The sequence below is a fragment of the Montipora foliosa genome, chromosome 11, assembly GCF_036669935.1.
Source record: "Montipora foliosa isolate CH-2021 chromosome 11, ASM3666993v2, whole genome shotgun sequence".
In the NCBI taxonomy this organism is placed as follows: Eukaryota; Metazoa; Cnidaria; class Anthozoa; order Scleractinia; family Acroporidae; genus Montipora; species Montipora foliosa.
The window spans coordinates 1,399,604-1,419,603 of NC_090879.1; the positions used below are offsets into that span (position 1 = coordinate 1,399,604).

The 20,000-nt window shown below is 39.1% G+C and overlaps 2 protein-coding genes across 3 annotated transcripts in view; both read left to right on the top strand.

Annotated features, from left to right (window-relative positions):
- The window catches only part of LOC137977616 (uncharacterized), a 10,795-nt gene extending 4,956 nt beyond the window's left edge, over window positions 1-5,839 (top strand). The window contains exons 3-6 of the mRNA XM_068824898.1: window positions 481-603; window positions 2,861-2,953; window positions 3,335-3,464; window positions 4,302-5,839. Coding sequence (XP_068680999.1) covers window positions 481-603; window positions 2,861-2,953; window positions 3,335-3,464; window positions 4,302-4,344 — 389 coding nt within the window. The 3' untranslated portion in view covers window positions 4,345-5,839. The remainder of the gene's footprint in view (window positions 1-480; window positions 604-2,860; window positions 2,954-3,334; window positions 3,465-4,301) is intronic.
- A 1,948-nt stretch (window positions 5,840-7,787) lies between these two features.
- Window positions 7,788-20,000, top strand: part of LOC137977615 (lissencephaly-1 homolog) — a 20,593-nt gene continuing 8,380 nt past the window's right edge. Inside the window, exons 1-12 of one of the 2 annotated variants that reach the window (XM_068824896.1) lie at window positions 7,788-7,926; window positions 8,361-8,549; window positions 8,878-8,956; window positions 10,397-10,471; window positions 13,948-13,999; window positions 14,416-14,473; window positions 14,897-14,956; window positions 15,041-15,246; window positions 17,505-17,607; window positions 17,735-17,799; window positions 18,850-18,881; window positions 19,871-20,000. The exon at window positions 19,871-20,000 is cut by the window's right edge and continues 2 nt beyond it. In XM_068824896.1, the coding sequence (XP_068680997.1) occupies window positions 8,518-8,549; window positions 8,878-8,956; window positions 10,397-10,471; window positions 13,948-13,999; window positions 14,416-14,473; window positions 14,897-14,956; window positions 15,041-15,246; window positions 17,505-17,607; window positions 17,735-17,799; window positions 18,850-18,881; window positions 19,871-20,000 (892 nt within the window). In that variant the 5' untranslated portion in view covers window positions 7,788-7,926; window positions 8,361-8,517. Of the gene's footprint in view, window positions 8,003-8,360; window positions 8,550-8,877; window positions 8,957-10,396; window positions 10,472-13,947; window positions 14,000-14,415; window positions 14,474-14,896; window positions 14,957-15,040; window positions 15,247-17,504; window positions 17,608-17,734; window positions 17,800-18,849; window positions 18,882-19,870 lie in introns of both variants that reach the window. The other variant, XM_068824897.1, reaches the window with a different exon arrangement.

Consider the following 20,000-nt stretch of genomic DNA (forward strand, 5'->3'; position numbering starts at 1 on the left):
GCTGAGAAATCGTCTTCAAAATTACGTTTCTATGAAAAAGAATTCGATAGTTAATAAGCGAAATAGTTTTTAAAAGTAGTATTTCCTTTCAAACGTGGGATTGTGATGTTTAAGGGTGCAAAAAAACCTTGCGGTAAATCACTTACCTCTAGAACGTGGTCTAGCCGTACAAACGTGAACACTGACGCCAACGCACTGGTCACGTGACTTCCTGACGTTCGCGGTTCGCGGAAAATGCCGAAAAATTGCGTGAAATTGCGTTAATTTCAAGATGTAAAACGCTGCGGTAAATCATTTACCGCAAGAAGGGTATCTTGAACTCGACCGCAAGGCCATGTCACGTGACACTTAAGAGGTTTGCCGTTTTCCGAAAAATACGCGATGCTAAATGTCTCTAATTTTATTTTGTTGTCATTGCTTGAGACCCTTACAAGGACCTGGCAATTGCTTTGAAAAAAACCTTACTTTTGTGTTCTGCAGTGTGCAAAGATGCGGAGCGTGAAGCAAAGAGTGGACTGTGTAAATCATGGGCTGAATCTGGCTTCTGTCAACAAGACAAGGAAGTGATGCAGCGCTACTGTCCAAAGGAGTGTAAATACTGCAGTAAGAAAATTGGTTCATTAAGATAATATAGGATGAAACCTCGATTTTTGCTTATACAAAAGACATTTAACACAATCAGTTCATTTCCGAAACCATACTCGTGCCTGAAATATTGCTCCTCTCAAAACCTGTGGCTCAGTTGGTTGAGCCTTGGGCTACCATGCTGAGAGCACGGGTTCGAAACCCGGCCGTCTTTAAAAGAACATAAGCAAATGGTCCGATTTTCAAGTCTTCTCGGATACGGACTATAAACCGTGATGCTCGTCTTTTAACCCTTGTTCATAAACTCTGTAGGCCGAACCCATGCGCTGTTCGCACAGAAGAACTCGCACGGAGTTCCCGACGTTATGGTTTGTCTCACGGTTCTCTCTAACAAAAACGTCCCCATCAGGCCTTGATGCGATAAAAATAGGCTTGTGGTGTATGAGGACACCTTAGAAAAAACAGCCAGAATTCATGTTCCAGGAGCTGGAAGACGTAGGTGACACGTAAGAAACTCTGACTGCTGATTGGCGATGGATCGATGTTAAGATGACGATGTTTATTTGCACCATTGAGTCTACAGTTTGCTGTCCTTAACCAAGAAGACTATCTATCCACTTGCAATATCGAATCAAGGGCAGCACCGTCCTATATATTTTTTCTTAATTTAAGAGGATGAATGTTGCACCAGCCGTGGCTTGAACAACTCCTCAGTTTTGTACCAAAATACAGAGTTCCTTCAACTCCCTCGGGTTTCTCGGAACTTGGTCTAATACCGAGCAACGCGGCCCTGGGGCCCGTTTCTCGAAAGTCCCGAAACTTTTCGGGGCACTTTCGGGTGTCACAATTCCCTTTGTAGCTCAAGAACGGAGAGGATTTAAGTCGTCAAAATTCACAGACATATTTCTTTTAGTTAGCTTGAAAACATGTTAAAAGGTCGCCTTTCCAAAACAAGCGGTTGGCAGTTTCACAAATGGCTTTTCGGGCCCGAAAAGTTTTCGGGACTTTCGAGAAACGGGCCCATAGTCAACCGCTTGATTTGACAAAGGTAACCTCAAACACCAAAACACGGTAACTTCAAAAACCAACGTTAGATTTGATGTGTTAATTTTTAGTTGATTTCAACCGGCTCCGCCCCACGTATTACTTTAAGGTTTTGACGACAACGTGGACAAACTACCGTGAATCTTTCAGTCTCACTCTTTACTTCAAATCCGTCCGTACCAATCCAGTTTTAGGACACTTCGCTCATATTGAATAATATTAAACAAGATGGAATAATCATGAAATACTTAGAACAGCTCAAACTTCTATTTTGAAGTGACGTTTTCGTCGCCGTAGCCGTCGTGGTTTCTTAAAATCCCTATTAATGTGTTTACGCACTCATTTTAATTATTAGTTTTAGCACTGATTTTAGTGATGAAATATTAGTGTTAAGGTTGGTTAGCTATCATAGATGGGTCGGCGGAACGACCTGTACTCGCTAGAACACTAGACTAAGTTCATTATTATATTAAAACCACTGGTATCATTACCAAATCGCTTCGCTAACAAGTTCGGTTCCGCTGAGGTTTAGTAGTTGGGGACTGGTTGAAGTTAGATTTGTTTTGTTTTCCCATTGATTTTCGCGCGCACCATAAATCAACGGCAGACAAAAAAAACGAGGATCCGTAAAGTACAGTGCGGGCCGAGAAAACGAGGTTTATATCTCTGAGGTGATCAGTCAAGCAGAAGGTTCAACTGCAACAGCGATTATGCGTCAAAATCCAAAAACGAATAAATCTTCTTGGATTTTTAATAATTGCTTGCAATATTCAAACAGTTTTACAAGTTTGTGTAACATAAACGACATGAAAAACTCGTTGGAGAAGTTTTATCAAAATTTCAAATTTAGTAGGCCGTATTGTAGAATATGCCCCACAAAAACAGCCAATCACAGCATGCATACTATCTCAATATAATAAATCGCTTTATTAAATTGACTACTTGCACAATCCCATAATACATCTCTATTCCCCCCCCCCCCAAAAAAAAAAAAAAAAAAAAAAAAAAAAAAAACTTTTGCATCAGCGTTGTTTGCAATTTCTCCTGGGACATGAAAATGTCCCAAGACAAGTCGAAAACAATGCCTATGCAGATTTTTGGGGGGTAGTGTATTATGGGATTTGTGTAAGTAGTGAATGAAGAATGCTGTAGATTATGTACCGGTAAGGAAAGTATACGGATGATTGCTACAGTGTATACCAATTTCAAAGCATGTGTTTATTTCCTCTAGAGCCCTTCAGCCCACCAGCATGTACTCTGAGGGAACATGGCTGTTGTTGGAACAATTCCCCTGCTCATGGGGCAAATGGACATGGATGTCCAAGTATGACTCTTCTGTTTATTTATAGTAGCAAAATGTTTTAATAATATTGGAAGTTTTTACTATTTGCAATAAAGTTGGACTGACCGGTAAAAACTTCAACAAAATAGAGCAAATTGCTGAAGACCCAACCACTAATTTGAATATCAATGACGTGTATTGTTATATACCTCTTCTTCAAACGATGTTGCTACAAGAACACAACAGTGGCAAGGTATTCTGCAACTGCTCCCAAAATAGCATTATTGTACAGTATTTTTGGAAGTTCGCATTGAAGTGTCACACAATACTACCTTAAAGTTGTGTGACAGATGTGTGAATGCATCACGCAATACTGCTTCATTGTGGGTTTATAAAACACACAAACATCTTTCTCAATCACAGTGTGCATGGACTCCTATACACGCCTGTGCAGACTGTTTACATTGCCTGGTTTCAATTACTGCTCAAAGGCAGGGAAGGAAGGCAAGTTTGTTCGGTACAACTGCTTCCAGTCTTGCGGATGGTGTGAAAAGTAAGTACCAGTACTTTTCCTTTTAAATCACTTCTGTTGACTGTTTGTTTTCCTGCAAAGATGACAAAGTGCACAGTCTCAGTGTTGAAAGACCTGGGATGAAATACAGGGGTAGTGATGGTTACATGGGAAAGTTAACTCAAGTTGAGCGTTTGTGGCTACAGAACATGAGGCCTTAATTCAATTGCTGTTGAATGACTACTCTTTCTGCTGGTGACACTGTGAATAGTATGAAGATGAAGGATGAAACAAAACAAAACAGACACTAGGTGAAGGGGTGGGGTTGGTGGAATTCATGTAACAAGCCAAAAGAAGGGTTGCTGTAGAAGGGTGAGGTTATAATACATAGATTTAGCCAAGCCTAAAAGCAGAGCTCCCAGGTTATTTATTCTGACTTACAATAAGTTAACCTGGCTTATTAGCCCCTGATCCAATTGAAAACCAATACCTGGTCAGTGGTGAACATTAAAAAGAACAGCTGACCGTGATGAGCTTTAAACTTGAGCCCATAATACGATCAGTGGATACCTTATTTTGACAGGTGTCAAATATCCATAAGATGGATTTCAAATATCAAAGATGTTCCTGCCAAAAAATGTGGGTTCCACCACAGAGTTTCACAATAGCATGCATGGAGAGGTGGACGTACAGTGACCAAAACCAAATTTTGTCCCACAGATGGGTTACCATATTTTCTTACCAATGGTGCTCACATGCACCTTTAACGCGCAGAGCTCCACTCTTAAATGACAGAGTGGAAGAGTACCGTGAGTAGCCTGTAATCAAGCTTTTCATTTTGGAGATTGCTAAAGCTCTTTTGTGTTTCTTTATCTTCAGCTTCAGACAGATCATAGCCAACCAAACCAGGAACGCTATCTAACATTTCAAGAACTATTTAACAAGAGGATGTGCCTGGAGTCAAAAACCTTCAAATACAGTTATGAACGCTGTTTCAAGAGGGCATTTTGCAGCATTAACTCACATGAACAGTGAGGAGAAAATAATATCACAGAAAAGGAATCATACTATTCTCAAGAACCTGCTTCAAGTTTTGTTCTATTGACAAGAAGTTTAAGCCTGCTAAGGACATTTTAGAATGATATGAGACCATCTCTGCATCAAAACACAATAATAAGTCCATTGTACTGCATTGTATAACCACAGCATAAAGTTATCCACTGTCGGATCGTCATGTACTTTACACTGATGCTTAGGAACATAAAAAGGTTTGGAGAATTTTAGTTGAATAAGACTGAGTTTGATGTAATATTACGGATAAAACTGTTCACTAGGAATCTACAGGCGCCAAGCTCGGGTCAATTATGCTGGTTCTGTTACATTTTCCTGAAGTGCAACGCTTGGTTTGTTTGCTCAGCTATGTTTCACTACTAGATTTACTTGTAACGATTGATAACAATAAGAAGCTAATGACCTTGAAGAGTTAAAAATTTCCTTATTTGGATGTAACGTAGCTCGTGCATTTCCCTGCACATGAAGCTTCGATCTCATTTTTGTCCATATTTGGGCATAAAATTGGTTTCTCAAAATCTCCAGCTTTGTTCCAAGGAAAAGAGTTGCAAGTTGCACGCTTGAAGGTCAGGTGCTTCTTTAACAAAACATTGATTAATTTAAATGTGAATCAAGTACAAGGGCTAAAGTACAGATTGCTTAAAACAAAATTTACTGGTAATGAAAAAAGACAGTACACAAATACAGAGAAATGTGTGGTTAGATCAGATGAATGTTTCTCCAATCCATAATAACCTCTCTTTTCTGACACATTTGAAAGCTCACTATCAAATTCCCCTTGGAAGATATTAAATGTTAAATTATTTAGCAGGCTTCACTTTTCTGCTCCATGGTGTAACACCAATTCATGTTTTTCATATTGGTTAGCCTGATATTAATATTTTTGCTCTCTAAGGGTAAAGGTGATCTTCAGAGGGGTCCATTTTTGATTTCAGAAACGAAAAATGTTACCAGACCAATTTCTGTAAAAGAGTACAAACTAGATGTAGCTTGGTAATACACACCTGTCCTGTCCCCAGTGATGATCCTTTTCGACCACTTGTAAGCAGATGACTCTCCCACAATCAGTCAGTTGTGTGGAGTCCCAAGGGAGATTTGACAGTGTAAACCGATCTTTTGGGACAATATTGAGAACTAGTTACACATTAATAATAATTTATTACCTTTAATCACAATCGCATGAGGATTTTTCTTGTTTTCCTTGTAATTTCCTGTAAAAAATAATGAAATTCTCTTGGTGACACAAAGTATTAAAGGGGTGAAAGAAATAATGGTTAATCAAACTGCCACTGTACTGTTTCAGACACTTGAGAAATAGCTACAAAATAAACTACATGTAAACTTGATACGACATCCCCAATCTTGCTACTGTTTCATGTAACAAAATTACACTGTGTGCAATTGATTTCGTACACTATGCCTGATTTCTGGTGGTCAGAATAGTCTAGCTCTTTGGGGCGTGGAAAAAGGCTGTTGATTGTTAGTTGTGGTTTGTAAGCTACTTTGACTTTTTGCTGTTTCAAAATGCGACCTATTTTGTTTGTAGTGGTAACAACTTCCATGGCTTTGTAGTGCTGCGGCATGTACAGGGCATTTCCGAGAAAATAGGTCGCATTTTGAAACAACAAAAAGTCAAAACAACTTACAAACCACAACTAACCATCAACAGCCTTTTTCCACGCCCCAAATAGCTAGACGATTCTGACCTCCAGAAATCAGGCAGTGTACAAAATCAATTGCACACAGTGTAATTTTGTGTACTATGGCCAAACAGAAAGATCATTAAAGACCCGAATTGCGGAGCACAAAAAGACAATCGCAGGTTCTGATCAAAACTCCAAAATTACAAGCCATATCCACCATTTCAGCCACATCATGAACTTTGAAAATGTCAAGGGCGTTTACTTCGAAGCTAATTACCACAAGCGACTTTTCCTCAAAGCCAGGTACTCTACTTTGGACCTCAACACTGGGAACAATCATATCGTACTTCCAGAAACCTACAAAGTCATTGCGCGAGCATGAATTGCATGGTCATGCGTGCAAGCTTCACGCTACATTACTTTAAATAGCATATGATAACGCAATCCGCTTTCATATCACTGATGGAGGCTTAAGAATTAGCCGAAACGTCTGTTGAAAAATATCAAGAGTCAAAGGCAAAACCTTTTTCCATAAAACTTATGACATCTCCTGACTACACCTTTTCCATTTTTAAATACTAGCAGTACCTTCTACATGTATGTCAGTTGCGTCGTATAATTTCAAATCGATGGTGTTTTGACATGCAATCGGGAAGGGGAAGAAGTAGGATGAGGTGAAGGGACTGCGAGTATTACTGTAACTGATGCATTCAGAATTCTCCTCCCCTCTCTCCGGACGTATACAAAAAAGGACCCCAGGTCCATGGACGACTCCTCATTTTGTAAAGTTACAAGCAGAAAAATCTTTACACGCAAGAGAGAAGTGATCCTTACACTTACCTGAACAATAATTATTATTTTGAATCTTATGGACACCTGAAAAATTCAGGTGGCTTCAAATGGGATTCAAACCCATGACCTCTGCGATATGAGCTATGAAGTCAATCAGTTGGTAGCAGGTCAATAATTTGTTGGGCTCATTTGTCCCAGTGAAGGAGTCAATGTATGAAATAAATGCATATTTGTGCAAGGATAAGTGCAAGGATCACTTCTTCCTTTCATGCAAAGATTTTTCTGCTTGTAACTTTATGAAAAGAGGGGTGGTCCACAGGGTTAGTCCATGGACCAGGTCCATGAAGGGGTCATTGGACCAGGTTCACAGGGATGGTACAGTACATGGACCTGAAGTCCATGTTTTGTATACACCCCCCTCCCCCCTCCCCTTCCTTTCCCAAACGACAGAAGAACTCCACGTCCTCTGTTTGTTGATAATAGTATGCCAAGCACAGGCTCATTATCTAATTAACTAAACAACAATCTGTTTTCTTCCAGTGGTCGGCACATTCGAATAACGGACGAAAAGAATGTCTGAAAACAGATGTGGCTCAGCATTCTTTAAGTTCTTGCTATAATCACCTCTTATTTACTGCACAGGAACGTTGAAAATCCTCCCATTCTTTCATGCATTTTGACCTATCGCCATTGTTTCTATCCAGACATTCTTTCAAGGCTTGATGGTCGCACGATGGCGTTGCAACTTTACTGTAAGTTTGTGCACCAGCTTCCGCCATATTGTAAAATACCCAGACTGCCTTTCGCTGCTTGATATGTGCTCATGCGCAGTTAAGTCGCTTTGCATCATGGGCTGGCCCTTTTTTCGAAGTGCATGAAATCGAGCGGTGTTTGAGTTTCAAAAATTGATAGACTGTGAAAGAGAAACAGGCGATTCTGCGGAGGTATTTGCGGTTCAGGAACCGCTTGTGAGCGTGACAAGGAAAAGAGAACGCAAGGTGATCTTTAGTTGGGATTTTCTTTTCACAAAGTCTCGAATTATTTCCGAAACTGACGTAATTCTCGTCGGGAAAGGTATTGCATAGTTAGTTCAGAGCATGGGTGGGTTTAGCTTGCTCTCTAAAAATATGCGTAATATTATAACAAAATGGATGTCTGATATTCCTTTTGCTTTTATCTTAAAACATCATTTTTCTGAATTACAATTGTATTTAGTTGTTCACGAGTAAGGCTGCGTGTGAAGTCCAAACGATCTTTCAATCCACAAAAGTCGACATTGAATTGACCTGGTTAGAGGACTTTGTTCAGTGATCTTGTTTAATAAAGCGATATTACGATTTTCTTGCTGTCACAACTTCATAATCTAGCTTGTCAGTGTTGTTATGTTATGAACCACTTAGATTCCTTAGATTTGTTTTTATTCGGCTTACAGCAAAACCAAATGATGTCAATGATAGACATGGAGTAAAGCGAAACATGGTTAACACACACAGATCGCTCATAGAGGAATGTTTTCAGTGGAACTCAAGATCGTAGACGCTGGTATTTTGAACAAACGTTGATTGAAGATTTTACGGAAATCGTGAGCCATGGTTCTTACTCCCAGACAAAAAGAAGAACTGTAAGTTACACTTTCTGCACCTTATGTACAATGTGTATTTTGCTGATAAATTTCAACTAGTTTCCAGATCGAGCGTGCTTGTTCATGTTTCGTTTGAATCGCGTTTCATTTAGGTCTCCCACAGCTTGTCATGATAAAAAATGTCACAAATTAGCGGAATTACTTTCTAAGGTATCATTGTGGTTTTAAGTCAGTAAGTTAAATTTGCAACAGCTGAAAAATGGTGGAATTTTGCAAGTTTTGATTCCGATAAACATAATTTTTTTGTAGTCGTAAACTTCAGAACTTCAGGTTGTATGATGTATTTAACTGGTCGTTTTCCCTACAGGCACAAAGCCATAGCAGACTATCTTTTTCAATGTGGTTTTGAAGATGCCCTTAACGCTTTCAAGAAGGATGCCAACATGGTGAGAGCCAAAACCACTTCACAGTGTTTATTAGTGTACATGTTTGCTTTTGAGGTGTTATATTCCCTCATAATTACGCTGAATTTTAGACTTTGTGAAGTCCATTAACGTAAGCAGGTGATCTCCATTCTATGAAATTATTTAGACTTTTTGTTTGTGAAATTCTCCAGCTGTGTTCTTTAGTGCATTGAACCACTATTGTCATTTGTAACCGTATAAAAATGATATTCTTTGTTATCATGGCATTCAGTCTATTATCATTTTCAAAGATGTTTTTTTTAAGGTGTAAATTTTACTCCAAAAGAATTTCAGCTATACTGGACAATATACATGTACATGAGGCAGAAGTTGTGAATAGTCATTTTCTTTGTGAAGGAATGATGATTCTCCATGTTTTAATTGCCATTTAATTATTCCTCTATGCTCTGCCAATAATATTAATAGGCCATTCATTTGTTCTCTCTTCTTGTATGGGATATCGTCCCTTTAATGTAGATATAATGTTGCCTTTACAAGGGAACAATGAAGATTTTATAGAATTTTGTTTTCTAAATGTTTCAGTTGTGTTGATGCAACTGTTACAGCAATGAAAATATTAATGCAACCATAAAGGTGCTTAAAATATACACAGTGACATAATACACAAGTCCACTCATTTACATGTACATCTCATTGATTAATAATAACAACAGCTGTGTAATACTTCATGCTCAATTAAAGCTTCCTGATTCGCAGAAAGTAATGCTTGAAGTAGCATTATGATTTTGGCAACCAGTTGGTTATTTAAAAAGTGTGGTAGAGTTGAATCTGGGTCATTTGGAAACAAATCCAAACCAAAAGCTAGAATGGGATTTGAACCTGGGGCAAACGCACACAAACCCAACGCCCTAACTGCTGGACCACGCTGCCTCCGAAAATTATTTTATTGAAAACAATTATTTAATTTATTTTAGCAAAAGTGGCAGCAAAGTGGCAACTGCTAACTCTTATGTTTTGAAAGAGCAAATGTGGCTGTATTGGTTGCAATTTCGAGCCCTGTACAGTGTCGTACTTAACACTTAGCATAAAGCGACTAGGAGTATCTCTACTCGCCCCTGGATGGGATGCCAGTCCACCACAGGGTTACCCCCAGCATTAGATTTGCCGGTAACCATTTATACACCTGGTTGGAGAGAAGCACTGTGAGAGTAAAGTGTCTTGCCCAAGAACACAAAACATGTTCCCGGCCAGGACCCAAACCCGGACCACTTAATCCGGAGTTGAGCACACTAACCATTAGGCCACCACTCCTCCCACAAGTATGTTCAAGTGAACAGTTCTATGCAAGTGCAGTCCGATTGTCTGATCCTCGTTAATTAAGCAGTCTAACTTTCCATTTCATTTCTTGAGGACCATGCAACACACATAGCTTTACGTTTTTTATTGTATTTTTCCCTCCAGCCTGGAGAGCTAGACAAAAAGTGTAGTGGCCTTTTGGAAAAGAAATGGACATCAGTTATCCGTCTGCAGAAAAAGGTTAGTGTTTTTACATGGAAAACACTGTAGTGGTTAGTGTTTTCTACATGGAAAATTTGGAACTGGCTCTTAGGAAATGGGGTCTTGTTCCATTTTGAGGAGAAACCAGTTTGCTTCTGTGTGATAGGTTTGTCCTGCAATCATAAGCTGGTGACACATAGTTAAAAAATTTCCATGCAACAGATGTAAAAGCCTATTCTCAACAAATATTCAATTGCTTATATGGAACTGTACTGTGAAAAAGTAAGTTGACAGTCTTGATTCTCAACTTGATCCTCAATTCTCACAAGAATCGAGGAAAGACAATAGAGAATCGAGTCGAGAATTGAGGCAAAGGAATCGCGAATTTAATGAGCTGGTTACTTGACTGATTCCTTGATAGACTAATAGCACAAACGCAACTGGGAATACGAATAAAAGAAAAGCCTGCCAAAGTTCCTCGGAGAATGTTGTTCGGGAGTAACGCAGAAAACTGAGCGAGTTTAGCCCTCTTTTGAATCTGGTTGCTGAAGTTGGGAAAAAATCACAACAAACGACACTATTCTGTGCGATTGTGGAGGAGATGATTATTCTACGGCTGTATGATCGAAGCATGCTCGACAATCACACGGACTGTAAACAGTCTTTGACACTATACACCAGACCGGAGTGGCATTTTAAGCTTACACCGTAGACAGTTTGTAGACCTTACTTGATACATGGAATCAGTAACACTGCAGTAGCAGACCTTTCTGGAGACAAAGGTCCTCTGTATACAAGTATGTTAACTTCAGATTTACAAGAGCTGTTTCTTAGAACATAAAACTAATTCTGCAATGACTTGCTTGAGACCCCGAGTTTCATTGCCCAGCCTTGTTTGTTTATTCCCGTACAAGAAAAATCAACAGTCACTGGGATCAGGTTAATTGGGGAAATATTATTTACAAAAAAGGCAGGAGAAGAGAAAAAGGCAACATTAATGCCCTTCTACGAACTCCCAACTTGAGGTATCAAAAGTTGGATGGAACAGCTTTTGTTACATATACTTGTACCTGCAATGATGCCGTTCTCAGTTTAGTTCGCAACGCTTGTTGTTTTCAAAGAATGAAACCTGATACTGGTGAGCAAGTCTAGCACAGAGATTCTACCACCAATATAATATTATTTTCCTTCAGATCATTGCATTTAAGGACGGTGCCTACTATTGTTATTGCGCATCTCCAGATACTCGGATTTCCTATCACCGATGCTTACTAATACAGGGATATTTTTGCGCGGTTTGAAACTATCCGGAGAAAGTAGATCTTTGTAAGTACTCTTGGTATCCAAAAAGAAAATTTGGGGTAACCATGCATTTTTGAGAGATACTTAAGCTTAAATTTGAGAAAGAATGCCATACATTGCTTTGGATTTTAAAGCTTTTTACAAATATTATTCATAAATTATCTTTGAAAAATGCATAGTTACCCCCAATTTTCTTTTTAGATTTCAATAACACTTGTTAAGATCTACATTTCCTGCATAATCACACACCGGGGCAAAAATACCTTTATTAGTAGGCACCATCCTTAAGAAGAGATGTAAAAATACATGAATCATTGCGTTACTTAGTTGGCCGGGCGGTATGCAAATATTTCTCAGTTTACATTGGAAATTTGCAAATAATTATTGGATTTATGATAAAAGCCATGGCATGGTAAAGCTCACTGTTTTGCTTTTATATTAATCCACAACATAACATTGTAGTTTTGAAGTGAGGACTCACAGGAATGATAGCCGCTATCTCATTTTCTTATTAAACAGTTCCTTTTGTTATTTAATCGAGGAGTAACGCTTTTGCGAAAGTTGAATCAAGTATGAATAATTGACATTGTTTCGCATTGGTGATTTTGCGAGAATCAAGGATCAAGTTTGATTTCGAGTGAATCGAATCTCGAGTTTGATTTCGAGTGAATCGAGTCTCGATCCTCAATTCTTGTGAAGATGGAGTCGAGACTCAACTTACTTTTGCACGGTATTGGATAATGTCAGGCTGACTGCTAAAATTGATAATTAACTGTGTCGACTCAACATAGAGAGGAGCTGTCTTTTGTGTATCAAATTCTGACTTTAATTTATTAATTGTTATTCATACAATTGAATATTCGTAGATCAACAAATGTTGAATGGTGTGTCACTAGCCTATACATGAGCGAATCAACAAGACATAAGCTTTGCAGCTGTTCCCGTAGAGGTTGTTCGAGTAGGCAGCAATTTGGCTGGGGAGGAAGTATTTAAATACAGAAATTCTTTGAATGGGATACGCTAAAGGATTTTCACTCTAAACCACTTCACTTGAATATTCACATACCTGATACTTAAAGAAAAAGAGGTGGGAAGGTAGCTGGAAGAGCTCTAAAAATAACCAGAACAGACTCATCACCTCCTGGAAGGCCTTTTCATTTACATACTTGCGCAGAACACGGCAACCCTTGATGAGCCTTGTAAGCTTGATGGCAAGCTTCTGGAGTTGGTGAATAAATTTTGCTACTTGGGCTGTACAGTTACATAACCCTGAGTCTTGATGAGGAAATTAACTGCCAGATAGGCAAGGCAGCCTCCACCTTTGGGAAGCTGACACAAAGGGCCTGGAACAACAAGTACCTAAGAACAGACACCAAAATAAGAATCTATGCAGTTCCGAAACTTGGACCATCTACAAAGGCCAAGAAAGGAAACTTAACTCCTTTCATCTCCGATGCCTCTGAAAAAGCCTGAAAATTAAATGGCAAGACAAGATACCCAATGCAGAAAATTATCCTGAAAAGAGCAGATGCGACCACCCTTATGAGCATCCTGCTAAAGAGACGCCTGAGGTGGCGAGAGCACGTCCACCATATGGATTGTACGCGTATTCCGAAGCACCTTTTCTATGGAGAACTAGCCAATGCCCCTCGCCCTCGATGTTGTCCTCACTTGTGATACAAGGATGTCTGTAAGGACAGCATGAGAGTCACTTGCCGCAGACCGCTCCAAATGGAGTGCCACCATCCCACACGGCGCAAATCAGTATAAGGAAGACCTCATACTGTATTTACTTTTTTGTATAAGTCGAACTCGTTTATAAGTCGACCCCCAATTTTTCAGACCTACGTGTACCTTGTAAAAACTGATTTTTCTTTGTTTCTGGCTAAAAAGCTGAAATTCAGATAGATAGAATTGTTCCTAGAAGTTAATGTCATATTTGTGAGAATTGTTTAGCAGTTGCAGTGGATGAAAAAGCAACTACTGGCTGTTACTGTAAATGAAGTTTATTAGCTCTTGTAACATAACATGCCATGAGCAATGACAGGAGTATTTCATTTACTTGAGAAGTTTTTTTTCTATGTTTTTATGTGATAATAATTAAGGGCTTCCAGGGAATTTGGTTCAAGCGCCATTTTCCTTGCTTGCTTTATTTCCCTCCCTCCCTCCCATACTCAGGATAAGGATTTATTAAACACACTTGTACTTTTTAGGTAATGGATTTAGAGGCTAGGTTATCGGAGGCAGAGAAGGAGGCTAACACAGGTAAGTCCTAAAATGACACAATAAAACTGCCAAATTCTGATTGGTTATACATGTAAGTAACACAAGTAATTTAGATTTTACTCTAGATTAGCTTAAGTTCATGGAAAGCATATATTTAGGGGTTTCAGAGCAAAGTACAATTCGTGGTTTCAAAAACAGTGAGGAATGGCAAAGAAGGAGAGAAAGGAAGGAAATATGAACATTTTTTCAAAGTGCGGTTGTTTGTCTTTTCCAGCTTCCTTACTCTTCCTCTTTGCACTTACTCATTTTTTTCACAGAACCGAAATATTGAGAATGTAATTCACAGTCTTTCTTTGATTGTAAATGCAACTAAAATTCTGCCAACTCTGGCTACTTCTGGGTAAGTACTGAAGATGTTTCCATATCTTAAAAAGTCATCATTTGCTGTTTCATAGGCTCTGTGTTAACCAAAAATCGCTCTCCAGAAGACTGGATGCCTAGACCACCAGAGAGGTGAGGAATTTAAGCGTTTCTGCATAGGTTGTGTGGAGATCATGTGTTTTTATTCTTGCATTGGGGGCCAGTAATCTAATTGCTTTAGATATAAAATTAATAAAATTTAATGTCTTGCACAGTAGAACAGAATTTTTGTTCATGGGTCTTCCATGATTATTATATGAAACAATAACATGGGAACTCTGGGCTAAGACCACAACTAGTGAGTTCACAGTAACATTTTGAAGGGACATTTTAAAACCAAAGTTTATGAGGTCGATCCAAATCTGCAGGTCAAAATGGGAATTATGGTATTATTGAGTATATTTAATGACTTACATGTATTGAGTTGGCCTGCTGCAGTGATTGACAGTAGTGTTCATGTAAATGAACCCCTAGATACAAGAGGAGCAAAAATGGTTATTTAATTTTTGTCAACAGATATGCATTGACTGGTCACAGAAGCCCTGTCACCAAAGTTCTATTTCACCCAGTTTACAGGTAAGATTCAAAATTATCCCTTCTACAAAATTTTAATTTTATTTCAAAGCTGGATTCTGAGGTAAGTTTTTTTTTCCTTTTTAGTGTTATGGTGACTGCTTCGGAGGATGCAACAGTTAAAGTGTGGGACTATGAGACAGGAGATTTTGAGCGCACTCTGAAGGGTCATACAGATGCAGTACAAGATCTGTCATTTGATCACACAGGAAAAATTTTAGCTTCATGTTCAGCTGATATGTCCATAAAATTATGGGATTTCCATGAATTTGAGTGTGTGAAGACATTAACTGGTGGGTGAAAAGTTGATTTTGTAACTCCTTTAAATGTGTTGTGAGCTACCGGTATTTATTTTTATGCAAAGCTCTTGTGAGATATGGCTGTTGTGGTATTAAACTTGGCTACAGCATATATTCCTATAAAGCCAGTTTTTTTAGGAAGGCTTCTGACAGCAACAACCACCTGGTAATGTCATACATTGGCACTTGCCTTCATGTTAGGGTCACAGAGTTGAATACTGTATAGTTGTCATTTCACTGATGTCAAGGGGTGGGGCTGCGTGGTGTTGGGATCACCCATCTTCCACTACTGTAAGGGGCTGTCAGTTCTTACGGGTGTTAATCAGGATGTGGGGTTGTGTTTGTTGGTTCTCTATTTTAGCTTTGCCGGGTTTTCCTCAAGCTACAGTACTCACCATTTGTTCTTTGATCAACATTTCTCCTTGGGTCTGATTAAATTCAAATTACTCATTACTCTCGCTCTCTCTTGGCACTCTGAAGGGTGCTTGCCGGTGGCACTAATAGCAGCACTAAGAAATGCCTCCTTGTTTCAAGCACTGTAGATTTTCTATTTTCCCTGAGCATTGGGTAGTAGAATGTACATGTATATACATTGTTTTTGAGAGATCTTTTTCAACACTCAAAATGTCGGCTGACAAATCTTATGGTGATTTAAGGTGACCAAACACTGGTTTCGTGCATGCTCTTGCTAACGCAGTGCAGCGCACGCACAAGGATTACAAAAAAACAAACATGGCTTCAACACAGCAGTCATTTTATTTGCTGGATGCTTCTGCTATCTGTACCTATTTTTTCTCATAATTGAACAAAGTATTTTGATGGTTTTAGTCTTCTATGAGAAATGTATGTTAGAAAAGGTAACGATGCAAAGAACACAGATTTTTCTTTGTTATCGAAAGAACCCAGCTAAATGCAGCGCTTGCGTAGTAAGTTCGAGAATGCGACCGAAAGTGCGTGTTGTTAACTTGCTTGCTACCATTTTTTGGTGACCAATGGATCAAGGGTTTTAGAGAAAAAGGTAAATGAAACATAGGTATCTAAAACTGTGTTCAGCCATTTTAAGTGCCCCTGTTATAAAAGAAAAATACACTTCCTTTTTTTTCTTCAGATTTTGAAATTGTGTTTGCTTAACGCCTGACTGGCAAAATTGTGAGCTTTGGGTTTTATCCAAAGGCCGTTTACTTCGAGTGTAAGTTTTGGATTTCACGGCCTGCCATTGCTCTCGTTCAAAACTGACTGATTGGACCTCAGAGGATTGGGTCCAGGGAAAGTGACGTCAAAGGCTCACTAGCTTAGAATTTCACCGTGTGATTGCCGCTTAATTATGTATGCAAAACGCGAGTTTAAAAGTCTGAAAGCCCAAAACTCCCATGCTGGATAATTATTATTTCTGTGGTGTACATGTACACACGCATTGCATTCTTAAACTTGTGAGCCTTTGACATCATTTTCTCCTCGATCCAACTCTCTCAAGATCTTAAAGTCAGTAATGGCAGACCATTAACCCTTTCAGCCCCGATAGTGCCAAATGGCACTTATAGATTTTACTCTGTCTAACGCCAGACGATTTTACTCGTCAATGGGGAACCCCTCGGGGCTTAAAGGGTTAAGCTAACAGTGTGAAAAAACTATGTCCCCGTTTAAATAGGAAAATTCCAGTTAAAATAAACAGGTGTCTTTTTGAAATCAGGGTTTAAAAATTTGGTTGCTTAGTGTTTAGTTAACATAGTTTTGAAATCCAAAGAAAAATAAAAATTGATTTTAGTGCACAGGGGGACTTTACAATTAATTACCTTAATTTAATCAACTCACTCGATAACCCCAGATTTTTGTGTTCCACTCCCTACCGGTACCAATGCAGCACCACTGTTACCATAGCTACTTACCCCTTCATTTTTACGGATTTATTTGGGAGGTGCCTCGCATGGGACTTGAGGTCCCGTTTGCACCTTACCTTTTGGCTTTTTTTTTTTTTTTTTGACCTGTATGTAATTAATTATTTAAAAGAGAGACTCAGACCAATAAAGTTGAAAAAACAAAACAAACAAAACATCCGTCTGTACACAGTCCTAGCTCATGTAGTCTTTGGGGGTATGAGCAACAGAGAAACTTTAGCTGGCATGCTTAACGAACACAAATAGTAGGGCTGCGTGTTGTTTGCCCTGCAGCAGAAAACATTTCGTTCATTCTCATTATGTTAGTAACAAAATCATGAATAATTGTTGAAAAATGTTTTTCCATTTCTTAACCAGGACATGACCACAATGTTTCTTCGGTGACGTTTCTTCCGTCTGGGGATTATTTAGTATCCTCATCTAGAGATAAAACTATAAAAATGTGGGAAGTTGCTACTGGGTGAGTGCACTGAATTACAAAAACGCTTTTCAATAATGCTTCTTGTGTTTGCATACAGTACTTGTACAGTGTGCATCTCTTCTAAATTTTGTTAACTTTGAAACTCTGCTGTGTTATTCTTTGGCAGATTTTGCGTCAAGACTTTCCAAGGTCACAGAGAGTGGGTCAGGAGGGTACGAGTTAGCAATGATGGTGAGTGCTGTTAATAACTACAACAGGTTTTTACCCAACAGGAATTTTTGTCGGCGCATCGAAAAGACTTCAGGGATGTTGATTGTGTAGTGACCAATCAAAGTAAAGCTCAGAGCAGAAAATGAAATGCTGTTTGCTATGACAGTGGATTTCACAAAACTCTTGACAGGCGATTTGCGAATTTCGTTGTAAATTCCCAAAGTTCGCTTTGCGCCAAAGTTAGTGAGAATGTGGCGAAGTTTGTTGATATTGCTTACCCGACAGTAGTCTTCACCACTGAACATTCATTACAAAAATGCATTGTCTGCGCAAGCTGCTAAATTACTGGATAAGTCTATTTTCATTTCAAGAGTCAGTGATTCTTGTGGAATAACGATAAGTTTCTTGAAAGAATATAAACCAAGATCTTGTGTTAAGCTGTGGCTGATTTATGCATGCAACAGAACATATTTTAGGCAAACAAACATTATTCTCTACCTGTTTGTTTTGTATTTCACTGCTGTAAATGCTTGGAGTGGTAGTTTTACAAAACTCCATTAATTTTAAATATTTACACACCGTCAGCATACCCTGACCAAGTGTTACAGTATTTCCCCCTTTGTTGTCTTCAATATTCCTTCTGCAAACGAAAATGTCAACATGTTTGGCAATGGTTTGTTTCGGAAGCCTAAGTTCCTTTCCTATTTGAAATGGTTGTTTCCATTCTAACCAGCTTTCAATAATTTTCTGCCAAACAAAACTTTCACGGTGAAAGAACTCATTTCAAAACAACAACCAAGAGCATCAGTGCATGTATAGTTCAATCATTCAGCTCTGGAAAGTACCTGCATATTAAGAGAAAGCTTGTTGGCTCTCAGCTCTGCTTCAAAATGTTTTTCTCCAGTCTTAATCTGCTTAAAATTCATGTGATTTGATTTGCAGTCTCCACAATTAAATGTAGTGTCTAGCTCTTGTTCTCACCTTGGTAAACCAGAGACCAATGAAGTGATGGTGACGAGGAACTGCATGTTTAACGGAAGTCATGTATAACCTTTCTTTTCTTACTTGTAGGTTCTTTGATAGCAAGTTGTTCTAATGACCAGGTGAGAAAAATTGTGTTATGTACAGTCATCACTTTTTAAAAAGCTGTACATGTAGTTAATTCAAGATTCTTGATAAACTTTGTTTGGGTCTTGAGTTTGGGCAAAAGCATTTGGAGTGTAGGAACGGTAGAGCTTTTAATCAATAATTATTCTTTTGTAGTACACTGTAATTAATCTTTGTTGGTTTGGGACAGTGAAGTGTCAACCATAACATCACAAGAATGGTGCTTTACGAACCTCTACATCCACTTTAACCTGTTGCATCCTAATAGTAAGGTTTACAAGTTACATGTAGGTTTACCAGTTTCAGCACTTGGACTCCTTCAAACTGTCTGTGTTATTGGTACGTGGTTTCATCGATAAGTAGCGACCTCCCATGTGGCAGCCTGATGCTTATCCAACTGAGCCACCAGAGTGCGGTTCTGATTTTACTCTAACGCCAGATGATTATTTTCATCAATGGAGGCTGCGTTAGGGGTCAATGGATTAAAATGTGTGCTTTAGTTTTTCATGGGGCCCATACTGGAGTCACCAAACAAATAAATGATAGCTCTGTCATGGGGCCATCTTAGGAGAGAAAGGGTTAATTAATGTGTGGTACAATGAATTACCAATCTGTGGTGTAAAAGGTAAAGTCTGCGTACGAGCCTAGAAGGCCCATCAGGCTGACGCTTAACTCCGGTTTCTGTAGCATGAACCAACTTGGAGTATTTCTACTCCCCCCTGGATGGGATGCCAGTCCATCGCAGGGTTACCCCCAGCACTAAATTCGCCGGTACCCATTTATACACCTGGGTGGAGAGAGGCACCGTGGGAGTAAAGTGTCTTGCCCAATAACACAACACAATGTCCCCGGCCAGGACACAAACCCGGACCCCCCTATCTGGAATCGAGCACTTTAACCATGAGGCCACCACACTTCCCAATCTGTGTGTGTGGCACAGTGTAATTTTGAAGAGACTTTCTAACTTGGACATCATACTTTTCAGACAATCCGTGTGTGGGTTGTGTCGACAAAGGAGTGCAAGTGTGATCTGAGGGATCATGAACATGTTGTAGAGGATGTATCCTGGGCCCCAGAGACGGCTAACTCACACATTATAGAAGCTGCTGGAATCG